The following is a 17,618-nucleotide window of genomic DNA, read 5'->3' on the forward strand; positions in this document are numbered from 1 at the left end:
GCTGGATTTATTAAGAAGTATAACATCATCTATATAAAGTAAAGAGCTAAGATTAACATTGTCTATTTTGATATCAGATTTAATATTACTTCATAATGTGATCCATATAGATAATAACAGTGGAGATAATGTGCACCCTTGTCTTACACCTGATTTAACATCAAACCAACTTCCTTACCTTCTTAATTCTAACTGCTGACTTACAGCTTAAATATAGATTATGTATTGTTCAATATAAAGTCCCATTTACAACTTGTGTAGTAATCCTTATGTTCCCAAGATTTCTCAACTATTTGTCTTACAGTGAACAATGCATACTAAGAAATTAATTATAATAACTTGAATAATCATCTTCACGAACCATGGGCGCAGTGCTTGTAGGTGTCTGATGCCATGTTGACTATATTGTCCCAATGATGCCTGTTCATTGCAGCATGTCTTAATTCTAGAAGAATTTCTCCACACAGTCTTTAATTTAATATCGTAGGTCCACTCACAATGAGGATGACCTCTGATATTTATTCTGCTCGTTAGGCCAAATACCAATGACTTTAACTTTCTGTCACTTGACATTCTACAAATATGTCTAAAGAGTTTTAATTTTCTTTGTATGATTTTTTGAAACAGTCTCTTTTAGTTGTATCCTTCTGTACACATCTTCATTTCTTATCTTCTGAGTCCATCCAATTCATAGAATTTTACGATAACACTTTCTTTCAAAAGCCAGTATTTTTCTCTTTGATTCCTTTGTCATTACTCAAGTTTCACAACCGTGTAACATACTGCTAAAGATGCATGTCTAAAGAATGTTTAGTTTGGTTTTTAAACTGATATTTTTGCACTTCCAAATGTTTCCCATGGATTTTAGCGATGTTAAAGCTTTTGCAGTCCTAATTTGAATTTCTCTTTTACAGTTTAGATTGTGTGTTATACAACTTGACAATGTGGAACAGATAGATAATCTGTTCCACATTGTCAAGTTCCTTTCCATCTCCAATAATCTTTTTTCCAATCTCCCTTTCACCATAAACCATTGTTTTTGTCTTTTCTATATTCATCCTCAATCCATATCTTTTCCCTTCTTTGTTTAGATTATGTATCATTCGCTCAAGTTTCATTTCATCTTCTTCAAGTAAAACAATGTCATCTGAAGAGCGCAGGTGGTTGAGTCTTATTCCATCAATGGAGATTCCTGTGTCCTCATTTATGATTTTGTTCATCAGTCTCTCCAGGTATGAAATGAAGATGGGTTGTTCGATAAGTCCATGCAAAAATGAAGAAAACAATTTTTTTGGGACCAACATTTTTTATTTTTCATTAGTCTCCTTTCAAGTCTATACACTTAGTCCAACGATGCTCGTTTTTTTGATCTCGTCCATATAGTATGATTTGTCCAACTCTTCAAAATAGGCAGTTGTTTTTTCGGCAATCACCTCATTGTTGATGAAAATCTCTTTCCTGCCAGCCATTTTTTCATGTTTGAAAACAAATAGTAGTCCGAGGGAGCCAAATCTGGAGAAGGGGGGGGGGATGTGAAAGGACTTCGTAGTGTAAATTGAACAATTTTGCGGTCATAATTGCAGAAGAGTAAGCCAGTGCATTGTCGTAGTGAAAAAGAATCTTCTTTTTCGCCAAGTGTGGTCATTTTTCCTTTATTTCATTATTTAAACGATCCAATAAAGATGCATAATACACTCCGGTAATTGTGTTGCCCTTTTCCAAGAAGTCTATGAAGATTATGCCACAAGCATTCCAGAAAACGGTGGCCATAACCTTTCTTTTCTGAAGGAACGGTTTTCGCTTTCTTTGGTGCAGATTTCTCGCTTGCAACCCATTGTTTTGACAGTTCTTTGGTCTCAGGCTGGTAGTGATAAATCCATGTTTCGTCTACTGTTATGAAATGACGCAAAAATTCCTCTGGATTCCGTTGAAACAGCTTCACGCTGTCCTTGCAACAGTTCACACATTGACGCTTTTGATACATTGTGAGCAAATGCGGCACCCATCTTGTGGATAGTTTTCTCATATGAAAATGTTCATGAAAAATATTGTGTACGCGGTCATTTGAGATGCCCACAGCCTTAGCAATTTCACACACCTTCACTCTTCTATCATCCATCACCATATCATGGATTTTTTCAATAATTTCTGGAGTAGTGACCTCAACAGGGCATCCAGAACGTTCAGCATCATTCCTTTTCCATATAGTCTAATCATGATAATTCCTTGGGAATCCCAAAAAACAGTGGCCATCACTTTCCCAGCTGACAAAACAGTCTTCGCTTTTTTTCGATGCTTGTTCACCAGACATTGCCCACTTTTTGGCTGCTGCTTGGACTCAGGTGTGTAGTGATGGATCCACGTTTCATCTACAGTCATGAATTGATGCAAAAAATCCTGGGAATTGTGATTAAACATTGCCAAACACTGTGTTGAAATGTCTTTTTGCATGTGTTTTTGATTAAAGTCAACAATCGCAGCACCCATCACACACACGGTTTTATCATGTGCAATTTTTCATGCAGGATATTATACACTTGTTCAGTTGAGATTCCTACAATCTCACGCATTTTCACTTGGTGGTCTTCCATAATGATACCATGGATTTTGTCAATCATTTTCTTTGTAGTGACCTCAGTTGGCCTTCCGGAGCACGCTTCATCTTTGATGGACTTACGACCTCATTTAAACTCATTTATCCAAAAATAAATAGCTTTTGTAATAAGGGCTTAGTTTATTCTGTTATCTATTTCCAGATTTAATCTGCCATCCTAACTAAAAACTATGCCTAAATAACTGAAATATTTTACTTGTTCTCTACGATTTCCATTAAGAATGCAGCCGAAGTTTTGTATGCTACTGCCTGTTTTCATAGTTTTGGTCTTTTTATTGCTGATTTTCATGCCAAATTTGTTACATCTGTTGATCAATTTAGTTGGCAAATCCTGGAAACTTGCACCAGATGTGTTTAGGAGTACTCTTTGTTTTATGCAGATGATGTTTGACATCTCCAATTGAATATCAGGCTTGATGCCAATTTCTTCCATAATATGATCCATATAGATGATGAATAAGAGTGGAGATAATGTACATCCTTGTCTTACTTTCCCCTGATTTTACATGAAACCATCTTCCTGTATTTCCTTTAATTCTAACTGTGGCTATGTATTACTTTATATAATTTCTGTTCACCTCATAACTGTAGAGTTTTGAAAAGCTTTTCTCTGGGCACCTTGTATACCTTTTCCAGATCTACAAAACTTGCGTACATATCCTTGTCATATTCTCATGATTTCTCAACTATTTATCTTAAAGTGAAAATCTGAACTCGACAACCTCTATTTGACCTCAACCCAACTTGCTCTTCTCCAAGTTTCTCTTCTACAATGTTTCTCAACCTCTTTTCAAGTCTTCTTGCATAATTCTTATCTGGAACACTTAGTAGAGAATTCTTCCTCTGTAATTCTCACATTGTTTTATTCCATTTTTTATGGATGGGTACTATGAGAGCTCTACTCCAATCATCGGGAATTTGACCTTCTGACCAGACCCTCTGAATTATGCAGTATAGCCACTGCAAAACTTCTATTCCTCCATACTTATTTCTGGTCGAATATCATCTACTTCAGCTGCCTTTCCACATTTCAGGTTTTTGACAGCTTTTTCTTCCTCAAGTATTGATATATACTCCTATTTGAATTCCTCTTGAAAATGTTCTAGTGTGGTTCTATCACTGCTTGGTTTGTTTAACAATCTTGAACCAGCTAGAGACATACCAACTAATCATTGACCAGTAGTGTGAATTCCACCACTTACGATCTACAGCTGATCTTCTTGCTCTCACCACTTACTTATGGACTTGGGCCATGGAGAAATTTGAAGGAACTCACATGATTGCCCTCGACATTTCAAAGGCATTTGATCTGCCATCCTTTTGTGTGCCTTCCCCACTCTGCAACTGGATTGCCAACTTTCTTACTGGTGACTCACTACATGTCATGGTGGACGACTTGCTCTCCTCATATTTCCCAGCCAATGCAGAATACCCCAGGGGTCTGTTTTTTCACCCACTCTTCCTCTGGTATGTAAACGACCTGCTCTCACACTCTTCCATTCTTATCCATAGCTTTGCTAATGACAGTACGCTCCATTCCTCCTTTACATTCAACAAGCCTGTTAGTGCTCAAGTATTAGAATCCTCAAGATCTACCACGACCAGGGATCTGAACTCAGATCTCCTAGCTATATTCCAGTGGGGCAAGGAAAACCTTATAAACTTCAGTGCCACCAAAACTCAGTTCTGTCTGAAAAAAGAGCTTGTATCCTTTCCCCTTACCTTCAGTAATACTAAAATAGCCAAACACAATAAGATTTTTTCTTTTTGGACTGACTTCCACCTCTGATCTTTCCTGGCACAACCATAGTTCAACTATATCTTCTGCAGCCACCAAAAAACTTGTACTTTTTCGCGCAACACGCTACTAAACACTTTCATAGCTACTAACTTTATACAAATCCCAAATCCACCCAGCCATGGAATATTGCTCTCATATTTGGGGTGGTGCACCAAAACCCTCTTTAAGATTGCTCGATTCTATCCGGAATAGGGCAGTCTGGTTAATTAATGAACCCTCTCACTGACCCACTTCAATCCATCTCTCATAGATGTTCAGTTTCTGCCTTGTGCCTTTTCTACAGATACTTTCATTGACAGTGCTCTGCTGAATTGGCCATTATTATTCCTTCACTCTCCTCCAAAATCATTAAAACAAGAGCCACTTCTAACCTTTTACGGTCCATCTTAAAACTCACCGAACCAACTTCACTGCCTCCTCTTTTATTCCATCTATTTCTGTCCTTTGGAACAGTCTTTCCCACTCTGCCTTCCCCAAAGAAACCCTCAGCTGTTCGAGCAAATTGTGAGCAGACTTCTCTTCCTCCTGCCCACACACACAGCACTAGTGTGCTGTAGGTCTTGTGGCCTTTCATGTGTGGACCAGATATTAAAAAAAAAAAAAAAATACTCCACACATCTAGGATAATCTTTAGTTTTTATCACATTTTGCCATCTTCCTGATATTTATTTTCTATATTCTTATCAAAGTCTTCCCATGCCTTGTTTAGCTACTTTTACACACACACAGCTTAGCTTTCTTAAAGTTTTCTCTGTATTCTTTTAAGGTCTGTGTTGACTTATTTGCTAAGAACTTTTGCTATCTCTTCAGAGTTTTCCACTGAGACTACAAGGTTTGGTTCTTGTTTTCAATTTGTTTCATTTTTTCTTCAATAATGTTTGCATAGTTAACTCTACAATTTACTTGTAAAAGCTGCTCAACTTTAATTCTTTTAAAAACTTTCTTACGTACTGTTCTTTTCAATGTGATATCCATTTTTATCCTGCTTAGTACCAAGTAGGCCACTTCCAATTTCAAATACTCTGTACGCTCTTGTATCCTAAACAAGCACGATGATATCATTATCAACAATGACGTAGTCAATGAAGCTTTTCTTATTTCTTGTGTCTTCTCTCCATGTGAACTTGTGCACATCTTTATACATTGTGCTAGTAATGAATAGTCTGTGTCCTGAGCAGAAGTCCAATAAAATTCAGGAGGAACAGAGAGAAAAAAATGGGGGAGGAGTGTTATTGATGATAGCTGATGAACTGCAGGATAGTGAAGAGAGCACATTTGAGGCTATTTGGTGTGAGATTAAGACGAGCAGAACAAAATATACAGTTGGGTGCTGCTATAGACCAGGTGATGGAATAGATGGTGGAGATAGTATGCATAGACAAATAGATGCAATGAGTGGAAGGAGGGTAATTATTATAGGGGATTTCAACTATGTTAACATTGATTGGAAGGAAGAGAGGACACATGGGAGGAAAGAATTGGATTTTATGCAGTTATTAAGGGATAACTACCTGAGACAGCATGTAATGGAATATACTAGGGGTTCGAGAGTGCTTGACCTAGTAATTGCATCAGAGAATTTGACTGTAATGAATATGGCCACATTACCACCAATTGGTGAGAGTGACCATAAGGTCTTGACCTGGTAAGTGGCTAAATATGTTGAATTTTCAATTAAGAAAGGGTACATGTGGAAGTACCAGGCTGGTGAGTATGATAAGCTCAGGAGATTGCTTGGTTCAGTGCCATGGCATGTAAAACTGCAAGTGCTGGAGGTTGATAGTGCATGGGAAGTGGTAAAGGAGTGTTTGAAGGAAGTAATGACTGACTGTATACCTAGAGTCTGGATAGTAAATCAAGTGGGGGTTAAATGGATTAAACATTAAACAGCATTAAGCTTGAGCTGCAAAAAAGAAACAACTGTGAAGGGAATTTAAGGAGAAAGTGACCTGCAGGCACATGAACAGTATAAAGCACATGCCAGAAAGGTAATGAGTGTGGTAAGGAAAGTAAAAGCTGATTATAAAAGGAAATTAGCCACGCAAGCTAAAGAGAATCCCAAACAGTTTTTTTTGATATGCTGATCGAAAAAAATGTTGTAGATATAGTGGAATTACTGAGCGAGTACTTTGCAAGAGTATATCATTCAGGTGGTGATATTGCAGGAATGAAAGATCCAACAGGTCATATGGGAATGGAGGTGAATAGTATATTACAAAACCTTAATGTGAATACATCTGTGGGTTTGGATGGTATACCAGCTCGGATCTTACGTGAAGCGGCAAAAGAATTGTCAGTGCCCTTAACCATTTTGTTTAATTTGAGTCTGGGGTCTGGGTTAGTCCTGAAGGGGTGGAAAGAGAGGAAAATAGTACCACTGCATAAGAGAGGTTCCAAGACTGCTGTTGCAAATTATCGACCAATCAGCATATCAGGAGTCGTTGTCAAGGTTTTGGGGAAAGTAGTCAAGAGAAGAATACAGGAATGGATAGATGATAACGGGATACTGTATGGGGGGACAACATGGTTTTGTGAAGGGTAGATCATGCCTTACTAACTTGCTCACATTTTATAACACAGTGACGGCTGAGCTGGATAAGGGTAATGGTTTGACAGTCATACTGCTGGACTTTGATAAGGCCTTTGACAGGATACCACATGGAATTCTAATCTGCAAACTGCAGCATATGGGGATGGATATAGGGTTGGTGAGATGGATAGGAGGGTGGTCGACGGAGAGATATCAGAGAGTAGTTTATTCAGGAGTAGAGTCCAAAAGACGGCCTGTGACTAGTGGTGTGCCGCAGGGTTCTGTTCTTGGACCACTATTATTTAATTTGTTCATTAATGATATCGGAAAGGATCTGATAGGAATAATTCATTTGTTTGCTGATGATGCAAAGTTGGTTAGAGCAATAGTGAATGCACGTGATGTCAAAATTTTGCTAGATGATTTGGATAGATTGGGGGACTGGGCTAAGGAGAATGGATGTCAATTTAATGTGGTAAAGTGTAAGGTTATGCATTTTGGGGTGAAAAGATTAGCAGCAGTAAACCACATTGTTGGAACTTTACCCCAGGAGATTGACGAAGCCAGGGATTTGGAGGTGTTGGTGAATAGGGAGTTGAAGTTTAAGGGACACATTGCAAAAGTGGCTAAATCAGGTCATCAAATCACTTGGTTACTGAAGAATACTTTGATGAGCAGAGACAAGCAAGTTATTGTTCCTCTGTATTGAGCCTTGATAAGACCCCATCTTGACTACTGTGCCCAGATCTGGAGGCCAGGGTTTCTTCTTGATTGGGAGGAGGAGGTAGAGAGGATCCAGAGGGGAGTGACCATGATGATAGCAGGTCTATGGAATTAACCCTATGAGAACAGGTTGAAGATTTGTGGGTTGCAGGCATTGGTTGATAGGCAGAAGAGGGTGATATGATTGAGACATTCAAATTACTGAAGGGTTTCTATAAGATTAATTCAAAGGATATTTTTCAGAACAGGTCTGGTGGTGGGAGGACTTGGGGCCATCAATGGAAACAGGGCAAGTGTGTTGTTAGCAAAGGTGTTAGAACTAGGTTTTTTGCATGGAGAATGGTGAATGAGTGGAATAAGTTGCCAGAGTCTGTTGTGGGTGCCATGACTGTGAGTAGGTTCAAGGCAAGGTATGATAGATACTGTGTGGAAGCTGAATAGTTGTTGACATGATGTTTAGGGTCTCCCTCGATGAGTCTAAGGACTCCTTGGAGTTGCCCGTAATAATAATAATAAAATTACTTACCATTATTATTAGCTTTGCCCTTTTCTCAAAATGTTCCTATTATATCCCTGGTGGGATTTGTTTCCTACCCTGTTGTTCAGATCTCCAACAAGGATCTGCTTTTTCCATTTTCTTTGTCAGCTGCCTGTTCTAATGATTCAAAAAATTCCTCCCCTTCTTCTTTAGAAGAACCTTCTCTAGACACAAATAAGTTTCATTGTCCATGTCCTCATTTTGAAGTTTGCCCACATAACCCTACTTGAAATTGCTCCAATCAAGGTTTATCTTCATGTTTGGTGTTAAACATGAAGATAAACCTTAAACATGCTAGGGCTACTCATTTTAAAAATTTTATGGAATTTACAACCGTGTTAAAAAACTTTTTTATTATCCTGACGTTTCGATCTTCACATCAAGATCAAGAGCACTACTCAGAGAGCAGATCCAAGTTACCAGAAAGAACCTAGCCGCTACACAAAACCAGCTACTAAAAGAAAAAACAGAATTGTCTAGCTACTTAAACGCAGATATCTGGATAATCCTAGAAAAGATTACAGACAACACAGGAAACCACATCCTTCAAACGAAGAAAGAAAACCTAATTTCCAAATTCCAAAGGCTAAAAGAACGACAAAACCAGCCACCATATTCAAAGTTTACCACAGTGAACAACAGCAACAACCAACCAGAAGCAAGAAACAACAGGAGCCACCAATCACCCACAGGTATCAATAACATAGTCAACCTATCTAACCACGCTCTAAACAAAGACGAAATCTCTATACTTAACAAAGATTTAAATTTTGCTATAGCACCGAAATCGATAAACAAACTTGAAGTTATTTGTAATATGGAAAGAGGTGCAAGATTCATACCTAATAACATAGCAGACAAAATACGTATAGAAACTGCCAACGTTTTAAACCATAACAAAACAATAACAAGCAACATAACTAAACACAAATTAACAGCGATAAAATTACTTAAAACAAATCCGAACATAGTAATAACCAGAGCCGATAAAGGAAATGCCACTGTCATTTTAAACCATACCACTTATGTAGAAAAAATGAATCTGCTGGTCTCTGATAATAACACATACAAATTAGTTAACTACAACCCAACCAACAGAACAAAAAACAAAACAGAGAAACTACTCAAGTCAATTACCACATGGCCCGAAGATACGGTCAAAAAACTATTTCCTCACTACGCGCGCTCCCCAAGAATTTACTGGCTACCGAAAATTCACAAAGAAAACAACCCCCGCTAAGACCTATCGTTGAAGGAATTGATAGCCCGACGTATCATTTAGCCAAAAAATTAGTGGCAACACTCAGGGGAGTTGGTAGGTCATTCCCCCCCTCCTATATCAAAAACATACAACACTTCATAAACATCATCAAAGACATTACATTAGAAAAAGATGATTTATTAGTCAGTTTTGATGTCTCTGGCCTCTTTACGAATGTCCCAATCAATGACACAATCCTTCTCCCACAGAACAAATTCCCTCCAGATATCACGGCGCTCTGTGCAAACGTACTACAGTCGGGTTATTTTGTATGGCAAAATGCCTTCTACTTACAAAAAGAAGGCACAGCCATGGGCTCGCCATTATCCCCCCCATTGCTAACTTTTACATGGAACATTTTGAGCAACTTGCCCTAGATTCTTCCCCTCTAAAATCCAAAGTCTGGCTTAGATACGTTGACGATGTTTTCGCGATCTGGTCCCATGGCCGCCAGACATTAGACACATTCCTTAGCCACCTAAACAAACAACACAAACGCATACAGTTCACAATTGAAATTGAAAAACACAACACACTTCCGTTTCTAGATACACTTGTCACACATCTTCCCTCTGGCAATCTTTCCTTCAGTTTACCGAAAACTGACACATACGGGACAATATATGCACACAAACTACTACCACCACCCAACACAAAAACTAGGTGTCATCAACACGTTAAAAAACAGAGCTCAGACGATCTGTTCCAGTGAACAGGCACTGAAAGACGAATTTAAAATTATTAGTAATAACTTACAAAAAAACGGATACAGCCAAAACACTATTAACAAAATTCTCTATAAAACCACAATAAAAAACAAAGACAAACCAGACTACAATAAAACTATAACCATTCCCTACATTAAAGGAATATCAGACAAAATAAACAGAGTACTACAAAAGTACAACCTCAAAGCCACCTCCTGCAAAATTAAAAAAGCTTACTCAACTCATCCAAAGACCCACTCCCTCCACTAGCCCACCCTGGAGTATACTGGATTTATTGTACTTGCAACATACCATATATAGGAGAAACAGGATGCACAATTCCTATTAGACAAAAGGAACATAAACGACACATTAAATATAATAATTATGGTGAAGCTGGCCTTTCTGATCATGCCCTGAATACCTTACACAGAATTGACTGGAAAACCACTAGCTGTCTACATCACACTAAAACATGGTATGAACGGAAATTCAAGGAAGCCTGTGAGATTATTATTAACCACCCCAATTGGAACAATAATGATGGTCAAAAAATCCCAAACATATGGAAGATATATATTCGACCCACGGAACATTCCTCACTAAGAACAACTATAAACAGGACTGTAGAAAAATCCAGTATTGTAAATCAAAAATAACACTTGTAATACTAAAAATAGGAGACACCAATTGTTTCAGAAAGAAAACCATCTGAAAGAATGTTTATTCCTGTCATCGTAAAATAGAATTTAGCTTGATGTAATATATATATATATATATATATATATATATATTTTTTTTTTTTTTCAATGTGTGATCAAATCATTGTTTTCTCTAGCTTACAGTTAATGATATAACTCAGCTTGTCCTGTATATTTATGTACGCTTCAGATGATGATCTTGATGTAAAGATCGAAACGTCTGGATAATAAAAAAGTTTTTTAACACGGTTGTAAATTCCATAAAATTTTTAAAATGAATGCTGATCACCGTGTAACCCTAAAAGACTATGGCTACTCCTTCCTTTCCTTGATCATTATTGCCTGAAAATAACATCCTATACTTATTTAGTAAGATCTGACCTATTTTTGTCTTCTTTTAATAATACCAATTACTTCCACGTGATACTTTTCCAATTTTTCTGCAAGTTTGATTTCCTTCCATTAATACTCCTTACAGTGATGGTTACTATGTTCATTTATTCTGATGTTGGGTTTATTCTTCTCCTTCTAGATGTTAAGTTGGAGCTTGTTCCAGTAGCTGACTTTTCACTGTTCACCCTGGTTCCCTGATGAAAACAGCAGGGGACTTGTTTAACTGGGTGACACCTCAGTTGGCATGAAATCTCATCATGCTGTACCATCATTTGCATTTGTGGTTTAAGCCAAAAGATAGTACAATTTGGTCAGCTAAGTCCCAAATTGTCTGCCCATCCTTGTTGCTCAGTATTCAGTTGATACCTACTAACAGGGCACAGCATTGTTAAGGTGAGGATTGGACGTTAGGTCAGAAGTCCCAATCGGTTCCCCACATTCCTGAAAGGCGATGTGGAGGTTTCCTCCCAGCTATTTGGCTTTGACCCTTAAGCACCCCATGTTGTTACCCTTAACATTTAATTTTCTGTTAAACTATTGAAATTGTGTGTGTGTGTGTGTGTAAGTTTACTTTAAGAAATTCACTTACATTTTATTTTTCTAGTTGGGTGTAGTATTCTCCATGACATCAGACTTGGGGGACAACAAAGAAGTCTCTGAAGACCTAAAACAACCAGTAAGTTCAGCATACTTAAGCTGTGATTGTTTCATGTTAAAAACTATTATCAAAAAGCAAATTACATTATTTCTAATTAGTACTATGTCATATTAGAATATAACAAAAAAAAGTTCGGTATATAAAAGTTTGTGTCATATATGTAATAGACAAGCTTAGGTGTTGAACATTATTCATAACTGATTTTAACGGTATTACAATACCAAACCATCTAAAAAAGATGTTTGTTAAATGGCTTATATTTTGCTTGATTTCGAACCAGCATCTTCAGAACACATTACAGTTCTATTTACCAAATTGCTGGTTGAGACTCCACTGTCTCAAAAGAAAAAAAAAGTCTAAATTATTGAAAAAAAAGTGACTTCTTGGCCTAAAGAAATCAACAAAATAAAACCTGTTCATGTTAAACTACCCCATATTTATGGGGTACCTAAACTCTGCATATCTAATATTTCCCTAATATTATAAACTTGCTCAACAGTTAGCTAAGTTGCTTGTTCCCTTACTGGCAACTCTTCGACTTCTATATAAAAAAAAAAAAAAAAAAAAAAATTCTGTCCATTTCAAATCACTAGTTAAAAATTACACCCTTAAAAATATAGACATAATGGTTGGTTTCAATCTCATATCTATATTTACTAATGTACCATTAATAGACACTCTTGCATTCATAAAGTCTAACCTCCCCCTCTCCCGATATCTCTAAATTATAAAATTTTACTATGCATGTGGGTTACTCTACATTGCAAGGAAAAATCTACAAACTTACTAACAGATCCCCTCCCCTTAAGCTAACTTTTACATGGAATACTTCGAAAACAATATACTTACAACATACAAACTCTTAGTGTAGTTAAGCTTTGTTGATGCTGTGCTTGCCATATGGCCCCATGGACAAAGACACCTTGGATTCTTTTGTTACTTACCTAAACAGGTTACTTTTTTCACAGTAGAAAAAGAATCTAATAACGTTTGCCTTTTCTTGACACACGTTAGTCACCTGACTTTCAGGATGGTGCACTATCTTTTTCCATTTACAGAAAGCCAACACACACAAACACATGTGCTCAAATATCTACATAAACAATCACTTAATCCAGCCAAACAGTATGGTATTATAAAAACACTTACACACAAAGGTTATTTGTTCTAATGATGCAGCTCTTACCAGCGAACTAGAATATATTCACCATACTTTCCTGACCAGTGGCTACAGCGCCTACAAAATAGATAAAATACTACATGGTCCTCTTACTTCCTCCTCCTCCTCAAACACACTACTATTCCTATTCTCTATGTCTGGGGTACATCTGAAAAGATAGCCAAATACTAATATATAGCCACTCTGATCTGCTCTCCTAAGGATAAACTCCATCCTCTGGCATATCATGGAGTGTATGAAGTTCCTTGTGATGACTTGGCCTACTATGAACAGACAGGAAGGATCTGTTAATCCTTGGAGAACATAAAAAATACATTCACTACCATTATTATAAGTCTGGACTGGCTACCATGCTTTGGACACCCCTTCACAGAGAATCAGATGGAAGAAAACCAATGTGCTTTATAGACATCGTTAGAGGTCAGAAAGATTATTTTTAGTCAGTCATAGCTATGAAAATTCTCCTAACCTGAACAAGTATGGATGTATTCATTTACCAAAAATTTGATAGATTGTTAGCTTAAGATCCTACATTGCAGCTTGGAGTCGCAGAACCTGAACTGTACTCATTTCTACAAAAAATCAACACCCTGCATCCTCGTATCAAGTTTACACCAGAAAAAGAAAATCATCAAATGGTATTTCCTTTTTTGATGTACACATTCATTGTAAACAAGATGGATTCATTTTCCCTTCCATCTACCGAAAACCAACTTTTTTAGGTTGTTATATCCATAATACATCTGCTCATCATCCATCTCAAAAATATGGCATCATAAAATCTTTAGTATCCAGAGCATATAAGATTTTTTCTTCTGAAGAATCTAAAACAAGAATTGGAAATTATCAAAGAAACAGTCTTACTAAATAGATATATCTAGTCATCCCAAAAGTAATGTAATTTTTAGCATTAAGTTTTGAAAGGATATAAAAAATAAACCACTTGCTAATTAATCAAGTATATATTCTCTATTTGAATCAGTAATGGTCTTCCAACGTTGTGAAAGCTTTATAATATCCTTTCTATAAAATTCAGGAGGTTTGGAGGCAAAGAAGCTGCATAGGCTCAATTTCAGTGCCTGTAAGGTAGCATATTGTTTTTCATTAATGAAATGTTGTAAACTTTGAAATAAGTGGTAATCTGAATGCGCAAGATCATGAGAATAGAGAATACGGAGGATGTGGAAGCTTTTCCCAGCCGAGTTCCTCAATCTTGGTATAAGTCATTCTTGCATTATGAAGGAATGTGTTATCATGGTGAAAATCAACACCCTTTCGACTGACCAGAGAACACCTCTTTTCTTCCAATTTTTCATTCAATCAATCGAGTTGTTCACAGTATATTTCAGTGGTGATTGTTTGGTTTTTTGGAAAGAGTTCAAAATGTATAATACCAGCCATATCCCACCAAATGCTTAACAAAACCTTCTGAGGATGAAGGTCTTGTTTTGGCTGAGGTTTAGCCTGTTCCCCTGCCTTTGGCGCTTAACATTCTTGTGAAGTATCCACTCTTCATTACCAGTGACTACACGACTCAAAAATGGAGATTGAACCTCTTGAGAATGAAGAGCAGTGCAGATGTTGAGTTACTCTCTTCGATTATCGTTCATCAGGAACCCGCTTGACACTATTCCAAGTTCTTGCAAATGGCGATGGATGGTTGATGATGAATTAAAATCTTTTCTAAATCTTCAACAGTTGCATTGGCATTTCTTGCAATAGTGACTTCCAGCATATCATTATTGAGAGAGACAGGGTGCCCAGAGTGAGGGGAGTCTTTCAAGCTGAAGTCCTCTTGTCGAAATTTTTGGAACCATCGCTGGCACTTTTGCACTGATGTGTCATATACTTATAGTTTTTAATGTCGGACAAAAGACGAGATTCTTTCATACTATTGCCGCTTAAAGATTATATCACCATAGAAAATCAGTGTCATCGATTTTTTTGTGCTAATTGTGTCTAATCTCTTAGTCGACAATACCTTTTATTTGTTCTCAAATAACTTCATTCAAGATACTTATTTTTGTCCAGCATTTATTTTATAACTTACCGTATTTTCCGGTGTATAAGACGCACCCAAGAAATTTAATACAATTTTCTGGAAAAAACCTAAACTTTAAAGTATGATTTAAAAAAAAAATGGATAAAATAATAGGTAATTTTTAATAAATTTTAGTTAAATTTTAAATAATTTTAGTAATTTTTAAATTTTTAAACTGACCTTTCAGAAACCTGCAAAATCCATGTCACTGTCATCTGACTTCTCTATCATCATTAATTTCTTCTCTTTCTTCTTCCTCTTGTTCATCATCATCATCATATAAGAAATGATCTTCACTTCCATCAAGGTTGATGCTAATTCCACATTTCAAGAAAGATTTAACAATAGTTTGTTCATTCATTTTCGACCAAGATGTCTTAACCCACTCGCACACTTGAGAGATTGATGGGCGTTTCAGGGCACCCTTTGGTGTTAGCTGATGTACACCAGCATTCATCATCCACTTGTTTCGCTCTTCCCTCATAAAGATTTTAAAGGGTTTGTTTAAAGATACATCAAGTAGCTGCAGTTGTGATCTAAGTCCTCCTGGTATGACAGCCAATTCAGTATTGCACTCTTGGAATTTTTGTTTGATTGAATCCTTCAGATGAGCCCAGAACTGATCAAATACAAGAAGAGCTTTCTTCTTTAGTAGTGTGCCATTCCTTCTTTTCCATACTTTATCTATCCACACTTTCATGCCACTTTCATCCATTCAACCTTTTTCATGCACATGTACAATCAGTCCTGTTGGTATTTTTTCTGTAGGCAGAGTCTTCCGCTTAAAAATTATCATTGGCGGCAGCTTCGTACCATCAGCACAACATGCAAGAACTACAGTGTAGTGTGTTTTTTCGATTCCACTGGTTTTGATTGTAATGCTTTTCTCACCTTTCTCAGCTACAGTTCTATTTGAGGGAACATCAAAGGTTAAGGGCTTTTCATCCCTATTGGCTATCTGTCCCATTTCAAAATTGTAATTTTTTTCAATGTTGAATTACATATTTATGAAAAGAAATAATTTTATCTTCATATTCTTTTGCCATTTTTTGACTGATTTTTGTTTTTGTACGCATACAAAGTCCACTGCGTTTCATGAAACGATAACACCATGATGCACCACCTTTAAAATCTTCAATGTTATGCTCACAGGCTATTTTGATTGCATGTGTACGAATCATTTTTGTTGAAATGGCAATGCCATTTTACCGATTTTCTTGCACCCATTTCCAAACTTTGGTCTCTAGTTTTGGCCACTTCGCAATTTTTTCGTGTTCCACGCGCTTTTCATTACGCAAATTGTACAAAATCTCCTTCTGACCACGCCAAGTTCTAATCATTTTTTCTGTAGGTGGAGGTCCAAAATGTCTTTCAGCTTCCCTATTCCCGTGTTCTTCCGCATATTTTACAACCTGCAATTTGTAACTTGAAATATACGAATGTTGCCTGTTTTTTTCCATCACTAAAATCTACAGGGAAATATCAAACTGAACACAAAATATCTCAACACGTCAACTCAATACTGATAAACATCGGTAACTGATTACTCAGATAAGATATTATGAAACTTGAATAGGGACTCCCCATTCTTAGCCAATGAAGTGCTAGAAGTCACATGAAGGTCACACATCAATTTGATTGCACCATTAACCGCCTACAAAGGTCTTGGAACATAAAAGGGAGTGCGTATGACTTTGAAATGAGGAAACAATCTTTACCTTTATTATATAAGACGCACCCCATTTTTATGATGAATTTTTAAGGTAAAAAAGTGTGTCTTATACACCGGAAGTGAAAATCCAAATCTTAAAAAAAAAAAAGTGGGGGATATGTTCCAAAATTAAGCTTTGTTTTTTTATTTATAGTTCAAAGAACACTTGGCAGTTTGCATGAAGGTCAGCACTTTTATGACTTTGCTTTGTAGAGAACTATACAAAAACCTTTGATCAATCATGACAATTAATAATCTTTATAATATAATCTGCAGTTCATTGTGCGTCAGCTTTCTTGTTTCCCAGAATTGCTCATTAAAAATTGAAGTAAATGGTTATGAAGTAAATTATTATGCATATATTTTCTGCTAGTTTTGATATCATCATCAAATTCCTGACATGTACCATCAAGGGGTGTACAATCTCAAAAGTGTATTTCATATATTCTTGTCAAACAGCTAATTAATAATTAGCCAGTCCAGTTCAGAAGCAAGACAAAAATGTAAGTGTATATACATTATAATTGTTACTTTCCATCCAAGTTCCTAATGAAATATCTAATGTCTTTTTATTCTCCAAAGGGAGGATTCTTTTAGCTTTAACTTTTTTTGGGGGGGGGGGTAGCCATCCAGTCTCCACTGTCATTTGTAGTGGAATTTATGGCTCCTGATGATTTGGACAACTGCTACTGTCTCATGTTCCTAACATCAACTGACAACTGAAATAGTATGAGTTCTGCTGCTAATTTTTGCAAGTTTC

The 17,618-nt window shown here is 36.7% G+C and overlaps 1 protein-coding gene across 1 annotated transcript in view; it reads left to right on the top strand.

Moving 5' to 3' along the window:
• The window catches only part of LOC150109686 (uncharacterized), a 576,277-nt gene that overhangs the window by 20,882 nt on the left and 537,777 nt on the right, over positions 1 to 17,618 (top strand). Inside the window, exon 2 of the mRNA XM_090414002.1 lies at positions 11,873 to 11,944. Within this exon, the coding sequence (XP_090270128.1) occupies positions 11,891 to 11,944 (54 nt within the window). The 5' untranslated portion in view covers positions 11,873 to 11,890. The remainder of the gene's footprint in view (positions 1 to 11,872; positions 11,945 to 17,618) is intronic.

Source organism: Typopeltis vanoorti, chromosome 2 (genome assembly GCF_054136105.1).
Source record: "Typopeltis vanoorti isolate ZY-2024b chromosome 2, IOZ_Tvanoo_1.0, whole genome shotgun sequence".
NCBI lineage: Eukaryota > Metazoa > Arthropoda > Arachnida > Uropygi > Thelyphonidae > Typopeltis > Typopeltis vanoorti.